At 45.5% G+C, this 20,267-nt stretch overlaps 1 protein-coding gene across 2 annotated transcripts; it reads left to right on the plus strand.

Annotated features, from left to right (window-relative positions):
- Nucleotides 1–6,921: 6,921 nt before the first annotated feature.
- On the plus strand, nucleotides 6,922–12,130 carry LOC127046958 (C->U-editing enzyme APOBEC-1-like). Of its 2 annotated transcripts, XM_050944697.1 has the most exons (5): nucleotides 6,943–7,019; nucleotides 8,600–8,627; nucleotides 8,931–9,331; nucleotides 9,866–9,987; nucleotides 11,822–12,130. In XM_050944697.1, exons 1-5 carry the CDS (start codon nucleotides 6,998–7,000, stop codon nucleotides 11,930–11,932), a joined length of 684 nt encoding a protein of 227 aa, XP_050800654.1. In that variant the 5' UTR covers nucleotides 6,943–6,997; the 3' UTR covers nucleotides 11,933–12,130. The 2 variants fall into 2 exon arrangements, with proteins under 2 accessions (XP_050800663.1, XP_050800654.1); XM_050944706.1 differs by lacking the exon at nucleotides 8,600–8,627 and having other exon boundaries at nucleotides 6,922–7,019.
- Nucleotides 12,131–20,267: the final 8,137 nt, after the last annotated feature.

A 20,267-nucleotide genomic window follows, 5' to 3' on the forward strand; every position in this document is an offset into this window, starting at 1 on the left:
AGGGGAGGCTCTAGTAGTTGTCTTTCCCAGTGTGATTTTTGCCCAGACAGACTCTGTCTTGTCCATTCCATCACTTCTTATTTCTTTACAGTTAACCTCCTCATTGATGTACAATGCTACTCCACCACCTTTGCCTTTATTTCTATCTTTCCTAAACAGCACATAGCCTTCAATACCTGTACTCCAGTCATGACTACTATTCCACCATGTTTCTGTTATCCCTATAATATCTGGTTTCACTTCCTGCACCAGTAGCTCTAGTTCCTCCATTTTGTTCCCTAGGCTCCTCGCATTAGTGTACAGACATCTTAATTTTTGCCGTTTGGCTTCACTCACATTCTGTACCCTGTTAGGCCCAGACATTCTACCACCAACATCACCTGTTAGTCTGTTATCTACACTACCCTTCCTCCTTATGCCAATTCTTCTGTCCATGGCTGTATCCCCTCTTACTTTGTTTACTTCCCTCTCAAGGTTAAATTCCAGCGTGGAGATCTCCCGAACATCTCCCAACCATCTCCCCCAAATTTCTAGTTTAAAGCTCTCTTAATCAGGTCGGCGAGCCTCCATCCTAGAAGTCTATTTCCCTCCTTGCTCAGGTGAAGTCCATGCCGAGAGAACAGTCTTCTGTCTGTAAATGCTTCCCAATGGTCGTACATCCCAAAGCCCTCCTTATAGCACCACTGCCTGAGCCATCTGTTGATCACCATAATCTTGTCACATCTTTGTCGCCCTTCTCTAAGAACCAGCAGAATCCCACTGAAGATCACCTGAGCCTCGATTTCCTTAAGCGTCTTCCCCAGTCTGGCATAGTCTCCCTTGATACATTCCAGAGAGTATCTAGCCGTATCATTCGTTCCCACATGAAGGACAATCAACGGATTCTTCCCCGCTCCTGCTACTATCCTTTTCAGCCTCAGGTCCACATCCTGTATCTTAGCACCTGGCATACAGCACACCCTTCTGTTCTCCCGATCAGCTGTAGTCACAGGCCTGTCTATTCTTCTCAGTAAGGAGTCTCCAATCACGTAGACCTGCCTTTTCCTGGTGACAGTGCTCTTCTCCGGTCTATTTCCTGCACCCACCGGCTGCAAGTCCTCTTGATTCCTATTCCCCCTTGCAATCCTCCTGGGGCTCATATTTGGTGTTGCCTCCATTGACTCCTCCCCTCCTCTTGCAGAACTATCAGCTCTTCTCTTTTTCCTTGCCCTCTCTCCTTTAGCGACTACCTGCTGTGCCCCTTCTTCATTTTCCAACTCTGCAAACCTGTTCCTGAGTTCTATTTCTCCTTCACTGGCCCGTCTTTTCCTCTGTCTGGTTCTCTTAGTCACATGCTTCCACCGTCCACTTTCCTCCCCCAGCAGTCTCTCCTCTGAATTCTTTGGTCCTGCTTTCATCTGCACATCTGAGCTTATCCCTTCAGCCCTCTCGTGTCTGTTCTCCATCGTCTGCTCAAACCCCCTTCTGAACTCAACCAGAGTTTGCACCTGCATCTCCAGTCCTCGGATCTTCTCTTCCATCAGCTCTATCAGGCGGCACTTCATGCAGACAAAGCTCTTTACAGGCGCCCCCTCCAGGATCATGTACATGCCGCAGCTTCCACATCCAGTCATCCTCATTGTGTCTTTCACTGCTGCCTCTGTATCAGTCATGGCCTTCCCACCTGCTGCCTGGTAGTCAACACAACACAAGCCCCCAGCAGGCACCAGACCACCACCCTATCCCTTGACTTGCTTGTCGGTTCCTCTGTCTTAGTCTCCCCTGCAACCTCCCCCTGGAAACTCCCACTGAAACTCCCCTGTTTACAGTGATAGGGAAAAACAAACCCCAGGTATAAATCAAAAGTATTTTGCCTATCAGTGCTCCATAAGTATAGGCCTTAGGTTTATTAACTTTAGGGGCTCTAGGATTACTAACTTTGTAGGAAGTAAGTTGCTATATTAACAACTGCGGAACTGAACTCCCAGAAGACAGTTTCGTTATACACAAACCATGATCGTGCTGCTTGCAAAGGGTAAAACTCAAAGAAAATCCCCTAATAACCAGCCCATCACTGCCCTAGTATTTAACACCGACAATGGCTTCTATGGAAATCCCCGCACTAATATGCTTGCGTTAGCATAAAAGTATAACTCAGTATCAGCATATAAAAAACATCTGGCTGGAATTGGGAACTGAACACCAGAGGGCCATGCGAAGCTTGTCAGCCTGACCGCAAGTAGGGGTAACTGAACTGTCAGGGTCTCCTGACAATCAAGTAAACATCTACAAGGAAGTGAAAAGATAAGGCTTGCAATTTTAAATATGTTATGCCATATAAGGACAATATTAATTGTATTTTTGCAGTATATGCCATGTGATAGCCAAATAAGGTTGTGATTTATGTGTAAGCAAGATATGATAATTTGCGGTTTTAAGCTTTATAAGCGCTGGCGAAAATCAGTACGGGAGGGCAGCTTAACCCTTGCTAAGGGATACGCTGACTCTCAGTGTGTGTACACATGTATTAATGATATATCAATAAAGGAGCCTCCGGCTGTCTGATCATATTGACAAGGTGGTGGTCTTTTCCCCGACAACAGCTCTGTTTGCTGGCTCCTGTGCTGCTGCAGCTGTCTGGTGTGTACCAATTACTGACCTGCACAGGGGACAGTGGAGCCTAGTGAGCTGAGCTGGTAGCTGACCCCTGGCAGCCACAGACTGGGCTTCCTTATGCTAAGGGATGGTGATGATGAGGTGCCTCACAAACCTATGTACCTCCAGGCAGCATCACGGTAGCTCATGTCACCTGCAGATCTTGTGGGGCTTTACAAAGGTAAGTGTCATTAGTCTTATTTTACAAATGGGTAAACTGAGTCACAGAGTCATGCGTGACCCACAGTCTCACTCAGTTATAGTGGCACAACAGGGATTTCTGATTCCCAGACTCATATCTTAATCACAACACTGACTGCACTTATAGGCTTCCCATCAGCCTTGAAAAAGTTATGCTCAAATGGTTGCTTAAATCCACTGTATACTGTGGAGACAAGTGATCTCTGCTGGTGTATAGCGCCTTTGAAGGGTTCCTAAATATACATTACACAGGTTAGCATCCTTTTGGGTGAAAAAGTCAAGAGGAATGTATAGTAGTTGTCTCACTGTAGTACAGCAGCTCAGTTTTGCAGCCCATTTATGAGTGCGCTGCCCAGCATTGGAGCTCCCTGAAAGAAAACTGTGTTTTACAGCACCTGTTCTTCAGCACTTAGATCAGGTGTATTCCTTATTAAATGTCCCTATAAATGTCCCTAACTAGCCAGATGTGAATGAAAAAGATATTTAGGGCACAACTGTTACTTGATTTTCCAAAATTAGCTGAGTATCCAGTGGAACCCACAAATGCACACTTTACAGAGGAGGGATAGCTTGGTAGTTTGATTATTAGCCTACTAGCCCCAGGGTTATGAGTTCAATCCTTGAAGGGGCTATTTAGGGATCAGGGCAATAAATCTGTCTGGGTATTAGTCCTGCTTTGAGCAGCGGGTTAGATTAGATTAGATGACCTCTTAAGGTCCCTTCCAACCCCGATATTCCATGCTTACAGAAAATGCAAGCAAGTCTGCTCCTCCAGAGAGGCAGGTTCAGACATACTGTTTTCTCTGAATGCTTTCCCCAGCATCACTTCTGTCTTCTCAGGGCTGAGCCTTAGCGAGCTGGGCCTATCTAGACCCCAATCTCAGCTAGGCACTGAGAGAAACAAGAGACCTATTGGTCTGATTAAAAAGAAATGTCATGATGAGTTCCAGACACATACTGACGGTGTCATCATCCAAACTATTTCACATCTCTTTTCACAGCTTCACGCTGGACAGAAGGAATGACAGGATGGAGCCTGGTGGTGGCCCACAGAGAGCTTCTAGAGAGCAGAGGCAACCAACACAAACCTGTTTGAGATGGTTGCCTCTGCGCTGTCTTAGGCTATGTCTACACGGGCACTTTTGTTGTTAAACCTAGGGACGACTAAAGTGCTATGATGATGACATTAGCAATAATTAATAATATAATAACAATTAATAATTAATGAATTATTATAATAATTTCTCATTAATCTTCCCCCAAAATAGGATGGTGAGAGAGATTGTGATAACCAATGCAATGATCAGCGTAAAAAGCAAGGGCCTAAATATTGCTTTTAAAGAGACCTACAAATACAATGGTGATGATAGATAGATACTGTCATCTTGCCCTCCGCCAGAGAGGCATTGACAGTTTCTATCATTAAAGTACACAGCATCTCCCTGTTTCATTTTCAGAAACTGCACATGAAAATTATGGTACAGTACCATCAGAGCCGGCTTTAAGCCAGTGCGGGGCCCGATTCATGGAGAATGTACTCTCCGGGCGGCACTTCGGATTTCTGCACCCCGGCGGTGGTAGTGGGGCCGCGGGGTAGCGGGGTTGTGGGGTTCCGGCCGAAGGAGTGGGGATGCGGGGTTGCGGGGCTCCCACCAGGTTAGCAGGACCGCGGGACTTGTCGGGCTCCGGGGGGAGCGTGACCGCGGGGTTGAGGGGCTCCGGCTGGGAGAGTGGGCCTACGGGGTTGCGGGGCTTCAGTGAGGGGAGCATGACCACGGGGTTGCGGGGCTCTGGCCGGGAAAGCAGAGCTATGGGATTGCAGGGCTCCGGCCGGGAGACCAGGTCCGCGGGGTTGCGGGGCTCTGGCCAGGAGATCGGGGCTACGGGGTTGCGGGGTTTTGGCTGGGGGAGCGGGACCGCGGGGGTTGCGGAGCTCTGGCTGGGACAGCAGGGTTGCGGGGCTCCGGCTGGAAGACTGGGGCTGCTGGGTTGCGGGGCTCCATCCTGGAGAGCAGGACCAGGGTTGCGGGGCTCTTGCCGGGGTAGCGGGGCTACGGGGTTGTGAGGCTCTGGCTGGGAGATCTGGGCCAAAAGGCAAAAGCTAACATTAACATTGTTTCAGTCTGTGTGTTACCTGACATCCTGTAATCATTGTCACCATAGAAGGGACGGGCTTTGCATACACCGAAATTTGCCTGGGCATTAGTAGAAAATGTTAAGTAAAATTTGCTTTAAAAATTAAACCTGGCACTTTGTCATCTTGTGTCATCATTTTTATTTCTTAGCTTTCAGCTATTTAAGTGAACTTTAAAACTTTCATACTGACTGTTCACTATCTGCCATTGTATCTCTCTAATCTCCTTCATAATCATCATTGAGTTTTTTCCATTTTAATACTATCCCATCGTATCAGAGACAGTGAGAAAAATAGCAAATAAAGGTATGTGATTATCTTTCTATCTCTATAGAGAATGATAGATATACATGCATCTGTCTCACCTAGAGAGATGTGATGTATTCCCTGCCATAGGTATTGGTTACATATTTTCAGCAGTTAACCGCACTATTCAAATATACCTCCAATGGACACTGCCTGTTTCTTGCAGTTCAGCCACGGGCCTGAGTCACTCAGAACACGGGGACAATTTAGAGGAGAGACTCCATGAAATGTTCAACAGTGTCATGAACTGATCAGGCACAGACTGTATTGTAGATCAGCCATGGAAACAGATCACTCAGACCCAGGGGGTGCTGTTGGGAAAGGTGTTTCTAATATTTCCCTCTGGAAGCCCTGAGACCAGGAATCAGTGACCAGTGACTGTGCTGTCATCAGGGACAAGGAACTGGGTTTTCTCCTGGATATTGCTCCCATACTCATTGTCATCCTCCACAGAGAAGAGTGTCAAAGGAAACAAACCACAGTTTCAAGTAAATTCTTTCTCTTCTCCCACCCATGAGTATCCTTCTGTCACACAAAGAAACCTCCCTAGAGGCTGCTGGAGGATCCCTGTCCCATAATAGATGGCAGAGTCTCTGCCCAGTTGTCTGAGCCAACTGACACGTGCCCTCTGCAGGGTGCTTTCTACACAAGTGCCCTCCATGGTGCCTCCTCTCTGTGTGTTCTAGGGGGTGGGGGAGAATTTCAAGGGCAGTTCTGGTCCTACACTGCCTTACCATGCAGGGAGCAATGCCAGTGTTGTGGCAAAGGATGTATTTCTTCCCCTGCACTTAATATTGCCCATCTCCCTTTCATTTCTGCCATACCTCTGGGTACCTGTGGTAACTCCAATTTCTCACTGAGAGCTGAAAGGGCTGTTTCAAGTTCGTGAGCAACAAGTACATGTATTTCCAAAATTACTACATTTTATAGTCTAGAGAAATGAGAAATGGAGGGTCCATAACTTAATAAATGTCTCTCTTGATGCCCATTCAGGGACGTGACTTCCACTGTTTTAGTCACATCAATTCTTAATGAAACGAAGACTTCAGAGTGTTTAACCATTAGGGTGACCAGATGTCTCGATTTTATAGGAACAGTCCTGATTTTTGGGTCTTTTTCTTATATAGGCTCCTATTACCCCCCACCCCCTGTCCTGATTGCTCACATTTGCTGTCCGGTCACCTTATTAACCATGGGATCAGTTTTTGATAGGAATACTGCTGGAATTCCTTGTGTGAGATCAAAACTGACATTTTGCTCAAGAAAGGGAGAAGGGTTAAAAGAAGATGCTTCTGGCTCAGCCCAGAAAAAGAATTTCTGCACATTCCTTTACGAGGGGAGACAACCCCTTCCAGTTTTTTGTGCCTGTGTCTTACTGGGAGAAAGCAAGAATTTCCTATGAGTTTCTTGATTATCCTGAACACTTCTTTTAATAAAACAACACAGAAGCTACTATTCTACAAGTCCCATGTACCATCCAAGTTTGTAACAACCTAACATAACAAGAATACACTGAAATATTTTCACTGAGCACAATTTTGCATCAGTGCTGAGGTCCATCCCCCATATCACTCAGAGCCGAACCTCCCAGAGCTGAATTACCAATCACTGGCTGAGTACAGCTGGTTTCTCTAAGCTCTTAGGTTTCTGTTCTCAAGAATAGAAACTCGAAAGTGCACCAGTAACACAAGATAGTCTTGGAGACTATAGTGAGAGAAAGCCATGGCTGCTGGCTGGAAAGGAGGTAAAGATAGAAAAGTAGTACATATGTCTGTGTACATGTTTGCAAGTATATACATATATCTGGGCATTTGTGTTTCTATGTCTATACAGTAAATGTGTACATTTGTGTGTGTTCATGCCTATATGAAATTAGGGCATATATATATATATATATATATGTATGTGCATCTGTATGGCTGCTGTTGATCTGTATATATAAGATATGTATATTTAATAGATACTTCTGGTTTGTTTAGCTCTCTGAGTGTATTTATAAACATATATTGTTTTTAGTTACTAACCTGTCAGTAAAGACAGACAAAATCACTGACAGGAAAATGGTTTTCTTGCAGCAGTACTAAATAGGTATTTCTTACAAGGACAAAAGGTGAGAGAATACAGCAGAGCGGAGACAGTCTAGGTTCCAAGTTATAGTAGAAATACATATTGGTTTTATCAGAGTTAAAGCAATGGTTTTTCTTTGTAATTAGTACATCCCGTTGGGTCCATCTTTCCTCAAACCGGTCTGATTTTTGTGTGTGTCTACCCATATGTGTTTGTGTCTGTCTGTACAGGCTTACCTGTATTAAAAAAACTTGCACCAGTGTCACTAAATAATGATATTGGTGTAACCCCCCCCACTCCTGTCTCTTCATATGTGTACCTTATGGGCCTGATCCAAACCCATTGATGTCAAGGGGAGTCTTTTCACAGTTTCAGTGGGCTTTGGATCAGGCCCTAACTGACTATGTGTTTGTGTGTGGCTGAGCATGTTTTGAAATTCTCTGCTGGCCCCTGTATGAGCTCTCAGATTGGAGTTGAAAATGTAAAGTGTCATGAAACCAGTGCACAAAGAAACTGCTGATCAAGGAATTTTAATGACATGAGGGTTTTTTAATTAAATGTTAGCTCCCGATGGTTAGGAGGAAATGAACATTTTCAATGTCTCCTACATTTTTAAATGTTTGTTCTCAATGTTCTTGAGCCAAGTTTATCTAGTTTTGCTTCCCAGGTTCTCAGTGCAAGTAACAAGGGACTCTTATTTTGTTCCAGAGTAGAAATAATCTAAATACATATGCTGAAAAATCTCAATTTTAAAAATTAAATTAATAATGATTAGTGATTTTATATTCCAATACATATATGGGACAATCCACATTTAAATTAAAAAGGAAATAGCAGTTCATTAAATATTGGTAGGCTCTTACACTTATAAATGGAAACAGACAGCCTGATTCTGCTTGATTTTAATGATCTATGCACATGTAGTAGATATAATCATAATAATCATTATTATTATTATTAGTATTATTATTTCACTGTTCCATAGCAAGTAATGGGCATTCTCACTCATGCACACATGGTTAAATTAATGGCCATATTTGGGGCCAGGATGAACCTTTCTCATCCCCATTCTCCTCAGATCATTGCACCTTACCAGGGAGTTTCTTTCCTAAGCAGTATTGAATAGGAATTGTCCATTGAGAACAAACAATTGTAGGCCATGCGGTCTTGGGGAGGAGGCAATGGGGGGACCTCAGTTTGTCTGCCTTCCCTGTGTCTCTCTCTGTGCACCAGGTGACTCTAGTCTCTTTCCCACAGATCATGTATCCAGAGGCATCAGGCAGGGGTGAGAATGAAAGCTCCATACCCACATTCTCCCAAGATTACAGGCAAAGAGGGAGCTGGAAAGAGTTAAATCTCTGTACTCTCATCAGTGTGATACCAGATTTAACTCTCCTTCTTCCCTGCCTGTCTCTCTTTTCCCCCATTGCTCTCTCTGTGTTTCCCTCTATCCTTCTGGGAGTTCCCCTTTCCATCTATCTGTCCCTCTGTCTACTCCATCGCTCTCACTTTTAACTTGCTGTGCCTGGCAAGCTCTTAGTGATTAAGCTGCAGTCAGTGACTCCTTGGGATCTCTCTCATGTTTCAGGGGGAAGATATCCCAGGAGGCATTTATGGAGAATTATGACCCAAGTGTCCTTCCCAAGGAGACTTACTTGCTCTATGAAATAAAATGGAGCAGTAGCAAAAAACCGTGGCAGAACTGTTGCCATAACTCCCTCACAGAGCATGCTGAAATCTACTTCCTGGAAGATATCTTTAAAAAGGAAAGATCTGATCCTTCTGACCACTGCTCCATCACCTGGTACATGTCCTGGAGTCCCTGTGGGGACTGCTGCAAGGCAATCAGGGGTTTCCTGAAGGACCAGCCTAATGTGAATCTAGTTATTTATGTAGCACGGATCTACTGCCACAAAGAGGAAAACAATCGTCAGGGTCTAAGGAGTCTGGTGAACATCGGAGTGTCCATCCGAGTCATGGACCTCCCAGGTAATGACTCATGGAGTTAGGAGGAATACATGGGATAGAGATGGGACAGGGACACTTTGCCTCTAGATCACTAGTTCCAATTCAGCCCTGGTCACGGATGGCTCCACTAAGGTTGTGGAATCTTTTCACTTCCAGGTCAGTGGCTCTAGTCTAGCTCCAAGTCTTCGGGGATAGCGCAATGGGATTCAGAGGTTTTCTCCTTTAGGTCTCTGGTTTCAAACTCTCCCCAGAGTGCCAGTGACTGGAAGCCAGTAGCTACCAGCCATTTTTTGACCTATGTGAAATGTGCTGGTGTTTGCAGTCCAGTTCCTGGCAGTACAGACCAAAAACACTAAAATCTCGCTCCCTGCTGGCAGTTGCTGATCCCCTTGTCTCAGCGGAGAGGCTGGGCCATAAATGAGCCATGAAGAGTCAAGGCCCCTTTTACTGCATGGCTCAGATTAGTTTTGCTCCCTTGAGATTGACTGACCTTTGTGTATACTGAGTCCACTGATACCTCCTTCTGCATATGACTGATTTGATCCATTTCCTCAGCATATAGCTACTGTTGGAGAACATTTGTTGATGATGAGGACAAGGATGAAGATGATTATCGGCCCAGGCACTATTCTCCATGGATAATGCTATATTCTCTTGAACTCCAGTCCATCCTTCAGGTCAGTAGAACTTTAGGAAGGGGAAACGTGCATCCAGAAACGATCCAGAGTCACATGCTGAATCAAGTGTCTGAACAGGACAGTTCCTTGACCTCCTTGGAAAGCTCAGTGATTCTGACAGCCTCTCTCCTGCAGCTGAGTTGTAACACACTGTGACTTCCAAGAGAGCTCAGGGGAACGCTAAACATTTATTGGAAAACTCTCAGCACCTGAGGAGATCAAAGGGCTGGTTGGTTGGAGGAGAAATTTTTTTTCACATCATTAAACACTTCTGTAGTTTGCTTTATTGCAAAACAGCATAAACGTAAAAAGTGTCCTGTGCCTTTAAGGGACAAAAACAACAGGGTTTTCCTCAGCCCAAGTACAAAGCAAGTTCTAGAGCATGGCTAGACAAATTCCAGACAGAGAAACCCCACAGTTCTTCTCCTTCCTTACATCCCATCCTCAATCTAGAGACCCTTCTTCCTGACCCTCCTTTGCAGACACAGCTTCCAACTCTACACAGCACATCCTTCTCTCTGAGCCCATCTACACTTGGAAAAGAGTTGTCAGCAACAGCTCTCCATCCCCCAACCAGAGCTGGTTAACTCCTTTCCTTGCCAATGTCTGAATGTGGTTTATATATTCCTTCCCAGTAATGGGGCCATTGAATGTTTCATTTAACTCCCCTGAAACCTCTCTCCTTTCCAAATCACCCATATCACAGGATGATCTGTAATGCATATTCAGGGCATGAAGGGAAAAACTGCCAATAAATGATATCTCCATCCCATGGGAAATTCCAAGATGTGTTTTCATTCTGCATTGGAACAAACCCGAGACCTTTTCAGTTTTTGTGTGAAAATCACAAGGAGGTAGAAGTATCAGAGGGGTAGCTGTGCTAGTCTGGATCTGTAAAAAGAGACAAAGAGTCCTGTGGCACCTTATAGACTAACAGATGTATTGGAGCATGAGCTTTTATGGGTGCATACCCACTTCGTCGGATGCATGCATAAGGTGCCAAAGGACTCTTTGCTGCTTTTTAAGAAAGTGAGCGAGAGCACCCTCCCAAAAGTAGCCACCAGCCCAGTGTGTAGGACCCTCACACACTCCTTTGGGATACTCAGGCTATGTCTACATTACAAGCAATGCGGAGGCACAGAGGCAGCTCTGCAGATATGTAACTGGTGACGGGAAGGAGGTTTCTGTTGCCATGGTAAATTTATCCCCTCAAGAGGCAGTAGTTTTATCAACAGCAGAATTGTTTCATCAACCTTGCTGCATCTATAGTGGGGGATAGTTTCACCTGAGTACGTCACGCACGGTATGAAATTTTCCACAGTTCTAGGTGTAATCTAGGCCCTAGGCTCAAATCCCCATCCTGACTGAAACATAGCAGGGACTTGAATCTGAGTATATTATATCCCAGGGGAATGTTCAAACCACCAGGCCATTGGCTATTCTGGGGTGAGGTCTCAGTCTCCCCCTCTCCCCCCATCACTTTTGTTGTTTTTTTTCTCATGGTGGACCTGACAGACATTTCCAACAAAATTTCTTCACAACCGATATGTTTCCACAAAATGTTTTGTATTTGACAAATCAGCACTTTCTGATGAAAAAACATTTAGTTGGAATACTCTCAACCAGATCTAATGATGAATCCCTGTGACCATTAAACATGCCTGGGAACCCCATTGTAATTTGCCCTGGTTTTGAATGAGATTTGAAGCAATTAATATTTTAGGTGATTGCAGTTACAGTGAATTCCTCCCATATCCATTAAATCCTAGAGTACAAATGTTAAGCTGCCACCTCCAGAGAAGAAATTAACTTCAGCTGTTGCTTTTCTCACCAGAACATTCCATCTTGCTTAGAGATTTCATCGGATGAGAACCAGACTCCAGTTTTCAGCCTATGTGTAGAAGATGATCAACAGAAAAGAGCACTCACATCAGCCAATCCCTGATAGCTGCTAGTATCCTGGCCTGGGCAGCCAACCAGTCTCTAGAAGCCATGAGTGTCTTGAACCAGGCCATCATGGGGGCGGGATGTTAACATTAGAATGTTTAATCATTTCAATTTTAGTTACTCATAGCCATTTCCTTCCCATTGGTTCAGCTTGTAGCCTTTTGAAAAGTGAATCATGTTTAAATGTTTAATGCTGTACAGTTGAGTTAGGACCTGTGACTCAGTGTACGGGTTTATTCCATCACAGTTAACACAAGCGTATCTTGCTTATTCTGCAGCCAATGCTGTTTCACCAAATGAAACATAAATCATTTTTTCATTTACATATATTGCGACCTTAGGGAGGATTTATTCTCTGGGGTTATTTGTTTCAATTATTTTCCTCTTGATAGATTTCCAGGTTTTTTCCTTTCTGTGTCATTTGTGAGCATAACATTTGAATAAAATATCTATAATCCAAGGAAGCATTGCCTTTGTTTGTCTGTTCATTTTCAAAATGCAATTCAACCGCTTAATATACTGTTCTAGGAGTTCATTAAGTGGGAGGAGGCACTTAATGGGAGGCTGATGGGGCCTGTTGTCTGGTGGGTGTCTCCCAAATACACACACAGTTGTAATTGTTACATAGTCACTGGCTGTTAGCTATGGCTGTGAAGCAGATTCATTTAACTCTCACTCTAAGTCAGGGGTCTCAAACTCAAATGACCACAAGGGCCACATGAGGACTAGTGCATTGAACTGAGGGCCGCATCACTGACCCCCCCTTTCACTGCCTCTGGCTCTGCCCCCCCTCCATCCCTTCCATTAGGTCCCGCCCCTGCCCCACCTCTTCCCTGCCCCAATCCAACCCCTTTCCCAAGTCCCCACCCCAATGCTGCCCCCAGGGAGTGCAGAAAGTGTGAAGGGTGCAGTGGGGGCTCAGAGCAGGGAGTTGAGGTTCAGGTGGTGTGCAGGGTGTAGCAGGGGATTCAGGACAGGGCATTGGTGAGTGGGATGCAAGAGGGTGAGGGGTGCGGCAGGTGGCTCAGGGCAGGGAGTGCAGGAGGGGTGCAGGATGCGGCAGGGGGCTCAGGGCAGGGGGTTGGAGTGTGGGATGTGGCAGGGGGATCAGAGTAGGGAGTTGGGGTGTGGGATGTGGCAGGGGGCTCAGGGCAGTCTCCCTGCCTGCCCTGGCCCCTGGCCCCCAGCTCCGTGCCGCTCCATTCCAGAAAACAGCTGGAACCATGTCCCTGCAACCCCTGGGGGAGAGAGGAGGGGCTCAGGGTTCCCTGCCTCTGCTGCTCTTGCCGCTTTTCTAGGTACCTCCCGCGAAGCTCCCATTGGCCGCGGTTCCCTGTTCCAGCCAATGGGAGCTGCGGGGGGTGGTGCCTGGAAGGAGGCAATGCAGGAGCCCTCTGCCTCCTTCCCCCTCCCCCCCCTTGACCGAAGGGGAATGTTGCCAGCTGCTTCAGAGAGCGGCGTGGGGCTCGCAGCGCCACAGAGAGTAATCCCGCAGGCAGAGGGGTAGGGGGGGCACGGGGAGCTTGGCAGATCACAGGCAAGAGCCCCGCAGGCTGTGTGTTTGAGACCCCTGCTCTAAGTGGTCTCGGTGCTGCTAGATGGGACAGAACACCACATCCAGGATCTGTGTGGGTTACACATGCATACAATTGGATAATCACATTCAGTAAATTATAAACTTTCCAATGATACCTTATAAGACTCAACTTGCATAAAATATATCGCAGTTATGCCATATCCATATCATAAGCATATTTCCATAAAGAATATGGGATATGAGGTGTAACACCACACACAGTATGTACACATATGGTTGGGTGGGTCTGTAGGCGTATGTCTGTATGTCTGCAAATGCACTGGACATCATTGCTCTCATGCTTCTCTCACTTCCACCAATGTAAATCAGGAATAACTCCATTGCAGTCCATAGATATACAGTGGTGTAAAACAGGGATAAGTAAAAAGAAAATGTGTGAGGAATGGAGGTGTGAAACACTCCCTGAGGAGCCAACTAAGCCTTTTTTTGTGAATACATGGAAAAGTATTTGCAGTGGCTTTTACTGATGAATTTTCTAGTGTGAAATTTATCAGTGAATATGAATTAATATTCAGAGGGCACTGTGAACAGGTCTGGGATGTACCACCTAGTGGTGGTGGTCTCTGGTGGTCACTCCGCATAGTGGTCATAATGGGAGAGGTAGGGGATCCCAAGCCCTCTCATGCTACCAGGTTCTGACCCAGGGCCCTGTGACATCTGTCCGATGTCTTTCATTCTGGAGTGCCCTCCCTGGGTCACTTCCTGCCTCCCTCTTTCCTATAGTAGGCTTCAGTTTATCTTAGTAAGCACTACCCAATAGGTTGTCTACCCATCTCCAGTTCAGTCTGGATCTGATTGCATCCTGCTCCAGAGCTCCCAGAGTGGGTCCTTCTCCCTGCCCTGTCCTCCCCCAGCTGAACCGGCTGACTCCCGGCCTCCAAACAAAGCATGCTTGGCACAGGCATGGGTGTGGGGCCTCCTCAGCCCAGAGCTGCTCTTTGACATTTTGCTGTCCAGTGCCTAAAGTGGAGAATTTCCATACTGTTTCATAATTAATTATAATATCATTTTATAGCTATTTCTGTAAGAGGGGAATAACTTGTTATTTATTAAAAAGTAATAAAATCGTAATTTCTTTCCAGTCATAACCAGTGGAGCAAAGATAAGTGAAATGTAAATGTCAAATGTGTTGGTGTCACTAAGCATAACCCTACGTAACTCGGGAGGGTGGAAGGCCACAAGAGTATGGAGCCTTCCTGGTTTTAGGCCTCAGCAGACAAGTGTCCCTCCATGTTTGAACTTTAATCGACCTAAAAGGCCAGGTGTAACAGCCGTTATCAGTTGCAACAGTTCTAACTGGTCTAAAGCAGAAATAATGAGGCCTGTGCACCTTTAGCAGAAGGACAAGATAACTTGCAGAAGGAAAACTTACTAACGAGCTGCCACGGCCAAGATTACTTAATGCACCTGCGCTTACGTAATTGCTACAGGGGGAGGAAGGAGGAGGAGGGAGGGGAAACGGGCGATTGCTAGTCAGTGAGAAAGGTTCTCATGGATATAAAGGAACAGACTGCTTGTTTTAGGTGTGCTTGATCTGAGTCAATCTCCCTGCACCGCTTTGAGATCTCAAATAAACTTGGTTTGCTTCTCCACCCTGGTGTGTTTATTGGCGCGGCACACCAGGCGACGGACCCCCTCCGCTGTTGCTTGGCCTCAGGCAGTTATCTGCCGGCAACAGTTCTTGGCGCCCAACGTGGGGCATTGAGGCTAAAATTAGCCTTGCCTGGATCCCTTCTGGTGGTCGACGGATCGCGGCGATGACCGACGCCCAGCGCGCACCGGTGACTTCACTGGGGGCCTCGGCGGAGACGCGGTATGAGCGACCCCAGAGGGCACTACGGTGCAACGTGCTCGAGTAGTGGAGAAGCAGTTGAGGGCGACGGTGAGGAACCGGTCCCTTGGATGAGGTAGGAACAGTCCAGTGGTCTGGATTTTTGCCTGTTATGACCTGGGGACGCCCAGTGTCACCCTAGGATATGGGGCAGGGACAGAGTACAGGCAGGGCACGGTGTACACCCTTAGAATGCATTCTAGCGAATTGGGAAGTGCTTGGATCAGATCCACTAACTAAAAGCAAACTAAAACGTTCTGTATAGTAGACTGGCCTCAATATCAACTAGAGGACCAGAAAGGTGGCCACCGGAAGGATCACTTAATTATAACACGATCCTCCAATTACTCCTGTTTTGTCAGTAAATGGGTAGCTTCTGAAGCTGTTTGTATGGAGAGCTCTTGTAAAAATACCCCACTGTAGCTCCAGTTCTTCCCTCTGTCTGGCAGCGTGCAAGGATCCAAAAGCAGGTTAGGGATAGTGCAGGGACAAAGGAGGGACCTGTTTAGAAAGGGGAGACCCTATGTCCTAGTGCACTCTCTCCCTGTTGCAGCTAAAAAGCAGGATCAGATGCAGAATGGTACTGGGGGCCAGTGTGAGAGACTGTTACCGGAAGACGCCCAGAGTACCCTGTGAAGCAAAAGCTTGTGACCAGGACTACTCTAACGCAAGCCCGGCAACTAGTGGATCTTTAGGAGGTCCGACCCATGGTGGGCTGACTTGGCCTGGCATCGTCCGGTGAGGAAGCTGCCTGGGTCTAGGAGTGTGTGTACCCATCTTCCCTCCCCCTTTCCTTTCCGTGTGGGCTACTGACAGTCTGATCATCTCACTGGATGCAATCAGAGTAAGCGGCGCCATCTCCCAGAGACTAACCGACGCTCTTTGCTGAAGGGAGGTGTAGGAGGGTCGTGGCCATCCTCATTAGCCTCTCCTGTGTGAGTACCCTGTAGGGAAAAATCCTTAGTTTATGAGCCGCTAGTGTGGACAGGGCACCCTCCCTGTGTGTGTAAGTGGAAAATGGGTGGGGGGGGGCAGTCTAAACATTCCACCTCACCCCCTAAGAGTACCCCAGCATATTACATGTACGTACATTATAGTTCAACAACCTGCAGGTATTTAGAGAAATGGAATATTTACACGCGTGAAAATCCATCTAAACAATGCCCACTAGAAGGTACTTCAATCTAGATAAGATCATATATCGAAGAGGAGCGTTTAATCATCAAAAAGCCCTGACACAGCGTGAGCAAATTTTTCTATTGAGGAAAGGAATGGGTTAATTTAAAAATCATCTTGGCCTAGGGATGGAAGGGGGGGGTTGCTCTGCGTTCAGGGTCAGGAATCGGCGCAGACTGTGCTTGGTGCAGGGAGGGGCTGCTTTCGGCCCCAGCTGGCTGTGAAGGAAAAAATATAGACAGAGGCGAAGCAAAGGAAATACAAGTTACAGAATTGAGATTACATTTGCAAAGCTTAACTGTCCAGTAAGATCCAACAGTGTGCCTTTGTGACCCTGGAGTCGGTGTGGCTTGGTGACACCAAAGAAGCCACAGGCAGCCGACCTGGACTGGAATCTCTGAAAAAGACACCGCAGGAGATTCCAGGGTGTAAGAGAACAGCCCTCCCAAGAGCAGAAGCATGTTGGAAATTCTGGACAAGCTGTATACAGGATAATCTCCTGTCCACCTCTCCCCCTTCTCTGAACATTATACACAGAAGTGGCCAGTCTGGACGTAAGTGTGTGGGTATGAAAGGGGCTTGGGGCATTAATATTTTCCTGAGTGATGTGGGAGAGTTCAACACTCTCTGTTGTTGTTTTATTAATGAAGCTTTAAAATTCAGTTATATGGTGTGTTTTCTTTATCTTCCCCCAACGATCCTGTAGTGTCAGCCTGATCACCTGACACGAGGGATAGATTGGTAACAGAAATTTGTCACAGTTTGGTGAGCAATTAAGAAGGTGGGAGCCCTGCAGAATTTACACCATCTATTTGTTTTACCCTTGTTATTTTGTGTTTGCTTTGCTTGGTACTGTTGGTGTTATATGTTGAGAACTGCATGAGTAAAAGTGAGTCCTAATAGGATAAGAAAACACTACCTGGTTCTGGTTCTGTTCTGTTTAACCAGTTGCTGTTGTTTTTTTTGCTCTGTTCATTTGGGCGTTAGGAGTATGGGCAGAACTGAACCTCTTGTTCGTAATTCCTCGGAGTGGAAGCCATGTGTGCGAGAAAGTTCAGAGGTTGAATCGAGATCCTTCTGTCCCGTCCCCTGTAGCGGTCAGTGTATAGAAGTGGGAAAGTCTAGCTTAGACTGTAATTCCCTCTGCTCTCTGTGTAATTCTCTTTTCTGTTTAAGTTTCAAACAGATGAATGAGTCTCTGGGTAAACCCTCTAAGAATAGTCCTTTAAATTATATGTTAAGTAAATGGCCTTTGCCCAATGGGCCATGTGTTTTTGTCCAGGTGGCAAGCCTCATAAAGGAGGACTTGGGTAGTCTTGTGAGTAAGAATGTTTAAGGGAAGAGACCAGGAGGGGTGGGGGCTAGTTGAGAAGCCCACCCTCCTAGCTAAACTGGTAGTGGAACAAGTTGGTGCCCATGGAAGGGACGGTTCAGCAAGAAAAGCAGGATTGGGCCCAGGCGGGCAGGCAACAGACAGAGAGATTGGAAAACAGGTTGGAAAACTTTAAGGGTGTAGTGGAAGGAAGGAGTCAGTAAGTGTAAGCATGGAGATTTCAAATACCTAGGACTTACTTGGAATGGTGATTTAAGTTGATAAAAGTGGCTGTTGGGAGACAAGCAAGTGATTTAAGGGAGAGTGAGAAGTTAACTCTGTAGTTGCTGAACGAAACAGCAGTTGAACTTTGTAAAAAATGCTAAAGAAGAAAGTTCTTGGTGTCTGTGAAATGTTTGTAAATAAATTCAGGCAAAGAAATTATTGGATTGCAATCATTTGATTTGGCTATGAACAATTTAGTTGAATTAGCTGAAGAATGTATACAGTGTCATGTAATTGAAAACCTGGGCTGCCTATGAAACAAATTCAAGAAACTATGGGGTAATTCCTCTGTTTTGCCTGAAGCCAACAAGAGTATTTGTATATTTCAAGCGATGATTGTCTGCCCAGAAGGGGTGAGTAGACCTCTCTTTTTTTGTCTTTCAGATAATCAGAGAAAACTGATGCCAGCTGAACAGCATTCAACGTACCATGCATTTACTGGCACAATAGGAATCATGTTTTGTGTTCTATGTTCTGTCCTGTGGTGTTTGTCTTGTGGCCGGAATTTTTGTGTTTAATATTTTTATAAAATAGTCTAGTTTAAAATCAAACAAAAAGGTTAAATTAAAATGCAGATATTTGTTTTGTTCAACTTGGAATACAAAGTGTTTGGATAAATCAGGAGAATGTAATATACTAAAGTCTAATGCATTTCCTTAAGTAAGGAAAAGAAATTTTATTGGCCAAACTGTTAATTGCAAAAATTGTTGTTAAAATTTGCATACCAACAGTCTTTGAAAGCAAAGACATGAAAAGTTAACCCACTCCCCATATTCTACATGGGATCTTTCTGGCTACCTCAGATTTCTAGCCAGAGGGCTGGGGATGGTGAAAGGCTATTGGACTAGAGGTTGTACTGAGTGAACTCCTCAAAGTGGATGTGCTTGTCCTGGCTTGTTGCTCCAAAGCTCTGTAATAAGGTTATTTTAGTAAAAGGGTGTGTGTGGCATATATTAAATAATAAGACTAATGTACTGTATAATGACAATGTTTATGTCTTCATTGTTGGGAAGAAGGTGTATAAGTAAAAAGTGGAAGTTTCCTTTGCAGGTTAAAAGAAGCCAAGAAGGGAAGAAGGACAAAGAACAGAATGAATTAACTGAAAAAAAAAATAAAATAGCAAGCTCAGGCTATAGATAAGACACTGACTCCATTCAAGAACACTGCTCACAGTTAAGACTTGGCTAACAACCAGGAAAAGGAGGGCTTGAATTTGCCCACGCAGCTATGAGATTTGCAAAACATTGCCAGGCACTAATAAAATGGGTTAAGTTTCTTTTCTCACAGGTAAAGAAAGGCTACCCAAAGACCCTAGCAGCCCTGCCACTCTTTGGAACCAGGAGACGGGATTGATGTAAAGGTCCACTGATGAAAGTCTGCTCTGGCTCCACCCTGGAAAGGCCCTTAAGTCCCGGTGACTACCAACATCGCTGTAAAATGTCAAAGACTGACTGCATGGACCCAAGATTCTCACTGCAAAAAAAACCCCTCCACATCGGGAGAATTCTCCTATTGATGATTAGCCTATTTCGCCTTCTAGCTCCACTGTGCCTTTTGGACAGCAGGGAAAAAGTACAAGGTAACGTGCTAGTAACCTCTCCCTTATCCACTGACAGATCTACTGTGCCTTTGAATTTTTCTAGAAGAATCAAAACCATTACAGGGTTATGTGCTAGTAACCTCTGCCCTGTAGGATGCTGCACTATGACTGTTTTGGGAAAGAAGGAACACTCACTCCACTGAAATTGCCAAAGTCCAGGAATTCCTGACTAGAAAGGACATTAAGAACTGACCCTGGTGAAGAAACAAAGAATTATACACTGGCGGGAGGACATTTGTGGGACCCATGCTTGAAAATGTGGTATTGATTGGAGCTTGGGGTTTATTCTACAGGCTGCGCCCTGTGTCCTGGAGAGTGACTAATAATGTAACCCCCCTCCTATGCTATTAATGTCGATGCCTTTTGAAAGTACCTGAAAATAGTTAAATAACAGGTGTATTATAGTACTACACCAAGGAAAGATGGTATTAAATATCACTGAGGCTGGGAAGGCATTGCAGTGGGATCTAGTATGTTTAGGAATTCAGGGTTTCCTGAATTACCAGCTGATGGCCATTTGGAGTGATCTTGA

Source organism: Gopherus flavomarginatus, chromosome 1, assembly GCF_025201925.1.
Source record: "Gopherus flavomarginatus isolate rGopFla2 chromosome 1, rGopFla2.mat.asm, whole genome shotgun sequence".
NCBI lineage: Eukaryota > Metazoa > Chordata > Testudines > Testudinidae > Gopherus > Gopherus flavomarginatus.

Coding starts and splice junctions, on each gene's coding strand:
- LOC127046958 (XM_050944697.1), top strand. CDS start 6,998: ATGGCTGCTGGCTGGAAAGGAG. Junction 7,020..8,599: donor GGCTGCTGGCTGGAAAGGAG/GTAAAGATAGAA, acceptor TCTTTCCCACAG/ATCATGTATCCAGAGGCATC. Junction 8,628..8,930: donor TCCAGAGGCATCAGGCAGGG/GTGAGAATGAAA, acceptor CTCATGTTTCAG/GGGGAAGATATCCCAGGAGG.